Source organism: Plecotus auritus, assembly GCF_963455305.1.
Source record: "Plecotus auritus genome assembly, chromosome: 1".
In the NCBI taxonomy this organism is placed as follows: Eukaryota; Metazoa; Chordata; class Mammalia; order Chiroptera; family Vespertilionidae; genus Plecotus; species Plecotus auritus.
In genome coordinates, this window is record NC_137770.1 from 58,373,360 (window position 1) to 58,385,609 (window position 12,250).

Genomic DNA, 12,250 nt, shown 5'->3' on the forward strand with positions numbered 1-12,250 from the left:
TTTGCTAAATTTGTTTCAGTGATAACAAGCGGTGTCAAAATGAAGTAAATAGAGAACAAAAATTTAAAATTGTATTCTTTTCCCTGTGCTTCACTCCATCTCTCCCTACCTCCTTTTTTGCTTAATTTTTCTTTAGATCATCTTTCATCATCTGATATACTTTGTGCTTTACCTTTTTAATTTTCTGTGTCCTATTACTCGAATCTCTGTGGTTTGGATTTTTCTCTATGCCATGCGTTGATTAGTGTACTCAGCAAATATTAAAGTATAGGTTGAAAATTATTTATGTGGACAATAGCTCCCATCTATGATGTTGGACCAGTAGCTTACAGGGAAATGAAATTTGATTCAGTTTAAAAAGTATTTTAGTGCTAATTTAAAAACATTAATTGAGTTCAATGAAATAGACTAAGCTATATTAGATGTTGCTGTTCCTAAAAATTTTTATAAGAATTAAAAGAGTTTTGCATTCAAAAGATGAGATTTTAGTTTTAGTCTTATCTCACTGTTGTCAAGCTTAATTGTGTGTTCTGTTTTTAAGTGAACTATATTATTTTAAAAATCTGGATTTTTCCCCCTCTACTTCAGTAGGAATCAAATTGAAAATAAGTCAATTCCTATGAATGGAATATAGCATACTTATAATTATATAGAACAATATTTTTTATAATTATTCCTTTATTATAATGGAATATTCATTCTTTATCTCTTTATTATGTATCTGTCATGTACCTAATATACAGTTCCTGTAAAGATGAAAGTAATGAAGTCTTAGAACCAGACTGCAGGGAATATACAATTTACTGGATGGGAGATATAGGTGAACATAAATAACTAATAATGCAAGGAAGATTTTAATAAGTGCAGTAAAGGCTATTTTTTTCAAAGGGGAAAGAGATTATTTGAAATGATCTGGATAGGTGTTAATTATACTTTGCTTTAAAGGATGAATATTATTTATACTGATAGAAGAGATACAGTGGCATTGAAATTGGAAGAAATAGCATGAATAAAAGTGCAAAAATGAAAAAGTAGAAGGCTTATAGACGGAATACTTAGCAAAAGAATGGAGCATGAAGTTAGTATAGTAAGGTTGAAGTCTGGGGCAATGGTTTTGAGCTTAGAGCCAGTGAAAGCATTGAAAATAAGGCTAAGGAGTTTGGGCTTAATTTGGAGGGTACTCGAGAACCTTTGATGTTTTATATAGAATCAAGTAATACCTTAAGGAACATTGAATTGAAGATACCCTTCTCACCTTCAACAGTAGGGTGAGTTCTAGATGCATGAATTCTTAGATTAGGACTATTGTGATAGTTTTGAATGATTTAGTAAGGACTTGAGTAAAATGGTGAGGTGGTATTGCATCATCTTTAAGAATATGGACTCTGGAATCAAAGTGCTCAATTTAAAACCTGATCCTGACCATAACCATATCTGTGTCCTTGGTAGAATACCAAGCTAACTATCCTCTATAAAAAGATAATGAATACTTTCCTTGGGCGGTTGTAAGATTTAGATGAGATGCTATGTTTAAATTTGTTAGGCTGGCATAGAATAAGTACTCAATAAATTGTTAATATTATAAAATGCTTGGCATATTGACTGTTTTAAGGGAGGAGATACAGAGATAACTATAGTTGGAGCTTTATTGGAAATAGCATAATAAGAAAGACAGAAGGAGTTGATTTGGGGAGGAAATACATGATTTTCGTTTTACGGCCAGTTTTGATATGCCAGTGTGACATCTAGGTATAAATACACAGTAGACCAAGCATGTCAAACTCATGGCCCGTGGCCACATGTGGCCCACAATGAGTATTTTTGCGGCCCAGCCAATATAACGGTATGTAAGAAATGTTTTAATAAAATTTTCATAACTAAATTTTTACAATATCCTGTTATACATAATTATTAATAACAAACTGCAATGTTCACTAGTGACTGATTACTATAATCACGTTGCATTCATTTCCCTTACGTGGCTTACACGTAGGCGCACCATTTCTCTCCACTAATACTAGCAGCGAATATTTTAGCAGCCAATGGCCACATCTTTAGTCTTGGACTGACTTGTTTGGTGTGCACAACAGAAAATATTTCGCTTTCGGAGAACAAGAAAAATAGGTTTATTTGCGTTACACTTATTAATTTGTGCAGTTATTCAGTGTCTGGTAAGTTAATGTTTAAGAAAAAAATATTAATTTTTATTAAAATATTCTATTTTATGTTAACGATTACTCATTTATTTCAGCCCTTTGTATTCAGCATGTCTCTATTGAAATAAAGCTACATTTCTATGAAATTGAAGCGTTTGCTTTTTTGCGGCCCACATTAACTTAAACCTTGTTTATTTGGCCTGTGTTAGCCTTTGAGTTTGACATTCTTGCAGGAGACTGTTAGACTAGAGCTTCATGGAAGAAGTCAGTCTATGGTATGTTACTTGTTTGTATTTGTATATTGGTAAAATGCTCAAATATTAAAAGTATGTGCTGAATTTCAAAAGTGTATTTATACTTTGTTAAATTGACAATAACAATGATAGCATTACATGATCTTTTTTTTAACCTAAGCAAAAATAATATATTAGCAGGATTCTAAAGAATCTCATGGGCCCCTAAGAGGAGGAGGTACAGCTACAACAAAAAAGGGAAACAGAAAGCCATCACTTCCTGACATGGCTTCTCTCTAGTCTAACCCACTGAGGCAGGATGATCTTGTTTATTATTTTCTCTAGAGTTGGTTTTCATTCTCCTTTCTTTGTGCAGACCATTGCTGTCTAATGATGACCCAAACATAGTAATCTGAGCCTCCTACGTTTTCCCAGATCAAGGAGTTTTATTATAAATTTGTAATTACAAATCCTTGTTTAGAGAAGGCTTGATTTAGGCATTCCACCCTAACTATATCCTATAGAATAGGCATTTAGCTACTTCTTACCATTGAGACCACTTTTAGTGTCTGCGAGGGCAGTTTGTTAATAGAAAAGAACATACACACACACACACACACACATTTAGTCACTAAAGTATTTAAATCTTAACTTCCCTTAAGCTTTTAAGTTTAGCTTAAAAATATTGCATTTAGAAGTCAAGTACATTTTAATAATCACTTTCTAGAGGGCCTTTAATGTTTGGTAAGATTCATTTAAGTTGAACAGACTAAGTTTTTTATTTTTTTTTAAATATATTTTAATTGATTTTTTACAGAGTGGAAGGGAGAGGGATAGAGAGTTAGAAACATCAATGAGAGAGAAACATCAATCACCTGCTTCCTGCACACTCCCTACTGGGTATGTGCCCGCAACCAAGGTACATACCCTTGACTGAAATCGAACCTGGGACCCTTGAGTCCTCAGGCCTATTCTCTATCCACTGAACCAAACCGGTTAGGGCCAGACTAAGTTTTTTAAACAGTCCCATTTGCAACTCCAGTTCCTTTAAACAACTTAACATCATTTATACATTTAATATATTTTCATTTCTTTTAAACAGCACTTCACATGCTTAACTCAACAAGCTCCCAAGTTCTTAACTCTTAAAATATAATAAACTAAACATATAGTGAATTTTTAAGTTTTCGGAAACATTTACATACTTTTACAGGCTTAATAATATTTAAAAATACCTTTCAACTAAAAATCAAAAGTTTAAACATTTTTTATGAGAATCTTAAGGGCACTGTCACATACTGTAATATCAATTATCTATACTCATAAAAGGGTAATATGCTAATTAGATCAGGTGACCAGACATCTTCCGGACGTCCAACTTCCTTCTAGACAGTTAGGGGGTGACCAGGCTGTCAGGGGGGCAGTTGGGGGCGACCAGGCAGGCAGGCAGACGAGCGGTTAGGAGCCAGCGGTCCCGGATTGCGAGAGGGATGTCCAACTGCTGGTTTAGGCCCGTGCATGAATTTCATGCACCAGGCCTCTAGTGTTTAAATATTTCAAATAGCAAATACTACATAGTTTATTCTAATGAGACCAAAAACTGTTCCTGAATGCAACAGAAAGTATTGATGACTGTGGAAATAGTTTCCTAGGCTTTTTGAAAATTCATAATCATTACATATTTCATTTAAGAACTATAGCACTTGGTGTTTGGTAAGGAAATGAGTAATTCAGGCCCCAGCAAGTGGGCCAGTTCACAGTGCAAGGATCATTGTGAACTCAAGCTTTGGACTTCAGTAGTGAAATAACTAATTCACTTAAATTAATTCAGTGTTAAGTGAGAATAATATATGTTGTGATAAGAATAAAAATAATACATGGAAAAACCTTTAACACATAGTATGCAATCGATATAGCTACAACATGATGTATATATTTAAAACCTTAACATTTCTCCTCTAATTTTTTTCTCACCTAAATAAAACACTAGATTATAGCTTTGTTAGGACACAGACTGTATTTTTTTCACTTACATTCACCATACAGTACAGTAGTAGTACAGTATGTGTAAAGACAGCCTTAGTAAATATACTATATTGAATGAACGATTACTATACCCTTGCATTGCAGATGGTGGAGGTACAGGTGGATTGTGACTTGTTGCAGTGACACAAGTTGTTAGTGGAACCAACACTGGGCTTTAGGTCTCTTAAACTTCTAGCTTTTAGCAACTGGTCTGAGAAGTAAAAGTTTATAAAAAGAATACTTTCTGTAAATAAATAATAGCATAACTTGGATATGGCTATGCCATTTTCTAGATAATTATTTTTGTTATAGCAAGTTTATATAACAAAATCAACAGTTTGATACAAAAAACCAATTATGAAAAAATAATCATTGAACTTATTTATGGATTTTTATAAAAGATTAAAAAAAACTTTTTCTTTTATACTATTTGCTTTTTTTATTTATTTATTTATTTTAGGGACATTACTGTGGTGTGCCTTGATTGTGATTTCCTAGCTGATTTTTCCGGCTTAGATAATATGGCTGCACACTTGAGTCGGCAGGAAACTCATACTTGTCAAGTTGTAGTAGAGAAAGGTATGTATATAGACAATTGTGTTACTTTGGATTTTCGATATTTTTTTTCACTATTTTTGGTCAGCCACAATATAGTAGGTTCTTAATAAAATCATTGCTCTCACTCATCATATTTCATCAGTTTTAAATAGAAAACTTTTTTTCTAATTTCAGTTTCTGCTCGTATCCCAACTTCTGAACATCTTTCTGAGTAAGTTTAATTTTTATTCAGTGCATTTTACTTTGATGGATTTTAGCACTATTGCATTTTTAAATGTATCATTAATAGAAATGAAAAATATTAAAGTATTTTGTGTTGTTTTTTTTTTGTTCTTTTTAAAGCTGCTTGTTGAAATAGGTTCCTGCTCTATGGAGCTCGTGACCTGGTGCGAGACAAGTTGGAATTTCCTAAGTTCAAAGTTCTGAGATGTTTTCTTACACAAAGGCAGTTAAGCAGCCAAGTTCATTACACTAGCTCTCATTATTCAGCTTTTTTCAGCTTCAAATGAGACTAGGTTCTTTATTCCACCTTATCTTTGTGTCAGGTTGACATATCTTAACATATGTTGTTTTCTCCAGTTGGCTCTTTCTAAAATAACTTTTGTTGCTACAGTCATTTCTTACTTTGCTTAAAATAATTTGTGTTTTTCTCTGTTGTACTTGCCTTCAGAATAATACATTTCAAATGATATGGCTGTTTGTCTTTTTGTCTATTTTGTCTGCTTTCTTAATTTCTTATAGGCCTTAAGTGTTTAGGCCCGATGATTGTCTTTTTCCTCTTTCGTTGTCTGTCATTGTGCTATTTTTCTTATTTTTCAGATGCAGAAGCAGCCCAGAGATTTCAAAAAATGTCCAGGGTACACCTGGACAGTGTCCCCCTTCGATGGACACAACTGGTGCCTATTCTCTCTTTCCAAGGAATGTGAATAATTTTACAGTGGGACCTGCTCTAGGTTGTGGTCTCAAGAAATCAGGTCTTGAGGAGACTTCCTTACTTCAAGACTGGCCTCCCATAAGGTTGATGCTAATTTACCCAGAGATGGCCTCAAAGCCCACCAAATTGAGCACAAATTTCCACTGGGTTCTTTGGCTCTTGATCTTAAGCTAATGGGTTACTTCTGGCCAAGAAAAGCCCATCAAATCAATACTTCAGTCCAAGTTGAAGTTTAGTCATTTTGGCTACTGCCCTTTAATATTCCTCTTGCATGAATGCAGTCCAAGGAGTATAAAAGCTTTGGCTGTTAGGAAGCCATAGTTATTTTCATGTCCTTGGAGCAACAGGTCTCTACAATTATGTTCCAAAATTGCAGTTATATTTATTGTCATTTAAAATATATTACCCAGTTCTAGCTCTATAGTTTTCAACAATATTGATTCTCAGCTTTTTTATTTTAAATAAGTTAATTTAATTTTAATCGTTTGTTTTTTGTTCTCCAAATTTACTGATTTTATGATGTTTATTTTTATACTCTTTACTATTCTTTAAAACTGTTTAGTGTTTGCTCTGTTTTGTCAAGATTTCCAAGAGATTCCCTATAATTCTCTACAGATTCTCTATGGCTGCCTTACTTAGAGCTTTTTAATTTGGCTGTTGTTTATACCATTAGATATTTTATTTTCTCTTATTTTGGAATTATTATTAATATTATCTTAATGATTATGGGTTCTAAGCTGTAAAGAATTACCAAAACCTCTTATAGATATTAAAACAAGTTTTAAAGTTACATATTTGTCTGGCTAATCCATAGTATCTAATTAACCATTAATGAAGTTTTTTTGGGTAAAAGGTATCATTAAAAAAAATGGGGTGTCCCAGCCGGTTAGCTCAGTTAGTTGAAGTGTCTTTCTGTACACCAAAAAAGGCTGTGGGTTTGATTCTCGGTCAGGGCACATACCTAGGTTGCGGGTTTGATCCCCAGTTGGGACACATTTGTGAGACAAGTTGATGTTTCCCTTTCACATAGGTCTCTCTCTCTCTCTCACTCTCTCTCTCTCTCTCTCTCTCTCTCTCTCTCCCCCTCCCCTCCCCACTCAATCACTCTCTGCCCCCCACTCCCTCTCTTTCTCCGTCCTTCTCTTCCTTTCTCTCTAAAATCAATAAACATATCCTTAGGTGAGGATGTAAAAAAATAGAAAAAATATATGGGGGATAACAATGCACTTGTTTTTTTCATGTATATATTTTTTCACATATGCATGTATATTAAAAAATTGACATTTGTTTATTTTAAAGACAAGTCACCTTTTGTTGCCATAAGAATAGGCAGACTCTAAAAGTATGACTCAGTTGTGTTTTTTCACTCTAAAATGAGAACTATTTTACTTTGAAACAGATTAAAGCCAGTTTCAATGATTATTTACTATGTAATGTGTTCCTTGCAATTAATAATAAAAAAATTAATCCATTAGTTTTAAACTACCAAATTAATTTCTATATTAATGATTATGCAAAAGCTGTGAAAGTGGTTTATAGATGGACTTGGTGATATACTAGTTTTTATTTCTTTATCTGTCTCTAGGAAAGTTTTATCATTCATCTTTCTATGCAATTTAAAAAAATACTTTATAATTTTGCCCAGAAACAACATCTTTCCATTGTTAACATAAATTTCTTTTTCATTTACAGATATTTTGTTCTGCCTTGGTTATAATTTAAAAATAGGATAAGATACATTCTTGATATAACAGTAAAGGAGTACTGCTTTTTGTTCTTTCATAGGACTTTATTTTATTGTTTAAACTCTTGAAGTTCTGTCATCTATAAGTTTAAAAAAAAAGAGGTTTAAATAAAACACTTAAGGTGCTAAGTACCAAACTTGCTTATTTTAGACAGTTGATTGAATTTGGTGCTAATGAGTTTTAGCTTGAGTCTGATCAAGTTATTCTAAATAGTTTATTCACCTGATCAGAAATTACCATTCCATGCATGTGTGCTTTTGATTACCACTGAATAAAAATAGAGATTGGGACATTTTGAACCTATTAGCACTCTTAGAAAAAGTGGCTCCGAAACTGCAGAGATATGGATTCTTGCCCTATTTTGTCACATTTTGGTAAAACACCTTACCTCTTTTGGACCTCATTGACTTATTCCGTGACTATTTCTTGAGCATCTACTTTGTGCCTGGCCCTGTTCTAGGTGCTAAAGAAATGGACTGAAATCTCTGCCTCATGAAGCTTATGATTTACTGGTGAAAGATAATAAAAATTAATTAAAAGATATACTATGTTAAATGGTCGTCAATACTATGGAGAAAACTGAAGTTAGGGAAGGGCGGATAAGGAGTAAATGGCAGTTTGTAGACTACCATTTAAAATTTGATAGTCAGGGAAGCCTCACTGAGAGACGATATTTAGGTAAAGACCTGGAGGAACTGCAAAGAGCTTGCTTTGGCTGCCATTGATTGAACAAGAGGGAGGCTAGTAGGAGATAGGGCCTGCAAAGTAGTGTGGGCCATGTTGTATAGGACCTTACCAACTATTGTACGGCATTTGGCTTTTAACTCTGAGATAAGCCATCAGAGGGTTTTGAATAGAGGTGTGTTTTATATCTCAGTAAAACTCAAAATCAATAATAAGACCTTAGAGTGATGTATTACTCTAGCTGCTGTCTTGAGAATTAACTGTAGAAGACCAACGGCAGAATCAGAGAGATTAGTTAGGGGGGCTGTTGTAATAATCTAGGTAGGAGATGGTGGGGTCCTGGGCTAAGCTGCCTGCAATGTAGGACATCCGAGGTTTGATTTTGGATATATTTTGAATTTGTTGATGATTTGAATGTGAAGAATGAGAGTAAGTGTTGAGAATTATTCCACACTTACTGGTCTGAGCAACTGGAAAGATGACATTGATATTATATAAGGTAGAAAAGGCTTGGAGAAATAGACTCAGGAGGGAAGTTACATGAGGACTGATCTGCTACATGTTTTAGTTTGAGATAACTATTAAAATCAAGTGGAGATGACATTAACCTGTATGCGTTTAGAGAAGTGTTCTAGGTGGTAAATATCATTTAGCATTTTAAAGTGTCATGGGAATGACTACAAGGAGAGCTGAAATATGAGTAAGATCGATGTATTAAATCACTGTCAATATCCTGGTTATGATATTGTACTATAATTTTGTAGGATGTCATCATTGAGGAAAAGTGCACAAAGGGTACATGGAATCTCTATATTATTCTTACAGCTGCATGTGCATATACAATTGTCCCAAAATAAAAGTAATTCCATTTAAAAGGTCATGGGACTATATGAGGTCACTAAGATACAGTAGAGATAGAGAGAGGGCAAGGTCCACAGACTGAGCTCTGAGGAATCTATACTAATAAAAGGGTAATATGCTAATTAGACCAGGAGACCTTCCAGATGTCCTTCCAGACAAAGCCATGGTGGCGGGGCTGAGGCAGAGGTAGTTAGGGGCAATCAGGCCAGGAGGGGAGGGCAGTTGGGGGCGATCAGGCTGGTGGGGGCAGGCAGTTGGGGGCAAGCAGGCTGACGGGGGGGGGGCAGTTGGGGGAAAACAGGCAGACGGGGGGGCAGTTGGGGGCGAGCAGGCCGGCAGGGGGGCATTTGGGGTGAGCAGGCAGGCAGGCAGAGTGGTTAGGGGCAATCAGGCAGGCAGGCAGGTGAGCAATTAGGAGCCAGTGGTCCTGGATTGCGAGAGGGATGTCCAATTGCCAGGTTTAGGCCCGATCCCTGTGGGCAGTCGGACATTCTCTGAGGGATCCTAGATTGGAGAGGGTGCAGGCCGGGCTGAGGGACAAACCCCCCCCCCCATGCATGAATTTCGTGCACCGGGCCACTAGTCTGATAATAAAAGGTTAGGAAGATGAGGAGGAATTGTCAAAGGAAACTGAAAAGAGTGGCTAATGACATGAGAGGAAAACCAAGGGAGTTCACATGCCCTTGGAGCCTTGGTTCTCTATTTGTAAATATGAGTGCTGACTTATTCTAGAGTTCTGAGATTCTGTTATTCAGTATTGGTTATACCTACATGTCATAATTTGTTCTGTTGAGAAGATGAATTCAGAATGCTACATATCCTTATCCCCAGTAGCTTTGTGACCTTGAGAAAATTAAATCATTCATATTGTTCCTCAGTACATTTAACTTTCTACATATACTCTAATAAAAAAGTAATTCTCTTACATTTCTATAAAAGAAGGTAACTAGGTCAGTATTTTCCAAACTCTGTTTTATAGAACTAATGTCAATAATTTATAAGTTGTCTGGGGGAAAATGTTTCCATGGTCAAATAAGTTAAGGAAATGCAAATTAAAGTTACAGAGATTCTTCAATATGTGAATATCGAAGAGAATATTTATTTGACCTTGGTCATGCTCTGGATGATGATTTTGGGGTTATTTGTATAGAAGTTATGATTTGAATTGTTCCTAAGGATGAGGTATACAAGACTGAACAGGTCTGAATGGTAAATATTTCCATATGAATGTTCTACAGGCACCACAAATTCAGTATGTCCAAAATGGAATTCATTTTTTCCTGCAACAATGCTTTTCTCTCCTTGAATTGTCTTTCTTGGTTATTGGCATTACCATTCTCTTGTGCCTCAAGGCAAACATTTGGGGGCTCATATTTGCGCTTCTCATTTACATTTATCAAGTTGGTACTTATATTCTGTTGATTTTACCTTGTTTATCATCTGCCTAAACTTTGTCTTCTCCTGCTTTACTTAAGACAGTCATTAACTGTTCTTTATATGGACGCCTGACTAGAGTCTACCCTCTTTTAATATGTCCTTTCTCTTTCTGTTGCACAAACTGATCATATTTTCCTATTAATTTTCCTATTAGAATAAAGTTCTTAGCATAAACACTTTAGCATGGCGATCAAGACTTTTCCTGAAATCGCCCTTGCTATTTCTGCATCTTCAGGTTACTCTTCCTTGTTCCCTACAACCAATCATATGGGATCACTCAAGGTATCATATAACTGCCATCTTGTTTTTTATTTCTTTGCCTTTACTCTGCCTTGAACCCCTTTCCCTGTTTTGCTCTTTTTTATTTAATCCTCACCCAAGGACATATTAATTGATTGTTAGAAAGAGGTGTGGGGAGAGAGAGGGAGGAAAAAAAATCGATGGGTTGCCTCCCATATTGCACCCCAACCAAGACTGAACCCTCAATCTAGGTATATGCCCTGACCGGGAATTGAAACCATGACTTTTCAGTGTTCAGGACAGTGCTCCAACAAACCTAAGCCACACCAGCCAGAGCTTTGCTCTTGCTGCAAACCACGTTCACTGTGGTGTATTCACTCTGTCCTTGCCTCTTTCACCTTCATAGTAACTTAGTCCTTTCTTTATACAGCCACTGAGTCATAAGATGTCTCTTTTCTAGCACTTTACAATTCTGTAAACATTTGCTTCAATATGTTTCCATGACAGTGAACTTCTTGAAAGGAGGGACTGTGTGTTAACTGGACTGGAACTCTTAGCACAGTTACCTGATGTATGTGCAGCCCGGTAAATGTTTAGCTCAGTTACCCTTTCCATATATAATATCTGTTAACACCTCTCAGAACAAATGATCAGAAATGGTGCACTAGATTTTTACTGTTATTTATTAGTATGTTGATTAGTATCTTAATTTTAATCCTGAATGTCTACTAGTAAGTGTAGAGTATTAAGAATTGGTTGTCTTTACTACTGGCTCGTTGTACAACCTCTTTCCAGCTTTTTTTATAGTATGCTTACAAATATTCTTAAATTGAAGATTAAATTTTGAAAATCAGCATTGAAATTTTTGGCTTTTAAATATTATTGGAAAGAAAGAGTGTGGCCTGGCTGAAATGAATCAACATTTTCTCCCTTATAGCTCCTTTCCCCATCCAATGGTATGTTTATAGTGTGAATGAAACTTAAAAAGAGCATACTAATGTAATTGACCCAAAATATTCATTTTACATGTAACCTTGGGTCATCTGACCTGCAGAATAATGCAAGTAGGGACATTTGTTTCATTTTCAACTTCAGAGGGAAGAGATTGTCCTTGAGAAATCAGAAAGATTTATTTCAGCAGGTCTATATACAGAAGAAAAATTACTTCTTTGCAATCATATTCTCTAATTATTTGTTGTTGAAATTGATCACCAGTCAGTCCTGTTTTCTTTACACTGAAGTCTTAAATAGTGTTTGTTGAAATGCTATACAACATTTTTCTATAAAAAATTATGACAACATTCACAGGTAAAAAGTGTAATTATATAATGGCAGATTCTTAGCTCAGAACTTTGAGCTTAGCAAATTTCACTGTCT

At 35.2% G+C, this 12,250-nt stretch overlaps 1 protein-coding gene across 6 annotated transcripts in view; it reads left to right on the plus strand.

The window, feature by feature from the left end:
- ZNF280D (zinc finger protein 280D) overlaps positions 1-12,250 on the plus strand; it is a 117,636-nt gene that overhangs the window by 90,574 nt on the left and 14,812 nt on the right. For 5 of the 6 annotated variants that reach the window (XR_013959253.1, XM_080645699.1, XM_080645702.1 and 2 more), the window contains 2 exons: positions 4,875-4,993; positions 5,147-5,183. Coding sequence is in view for 5 of the 6 variants with exons in the window: in XM_080645699.1 (XP_080501825.1) it covers positions 4,875-4,993; positions 5,147-5,183 (156 nt within the window). In the remaining variant the exon portion in view is untranslated. Of the gene's footprint in view, positions 1-4,874; positions 4,994-5,146; positions 5,184-5,791; positions 6,697-12,250 lie in introns of those variants that run through there. The other variant, XM_080645703.1, reaches the window with a different exon arrangement.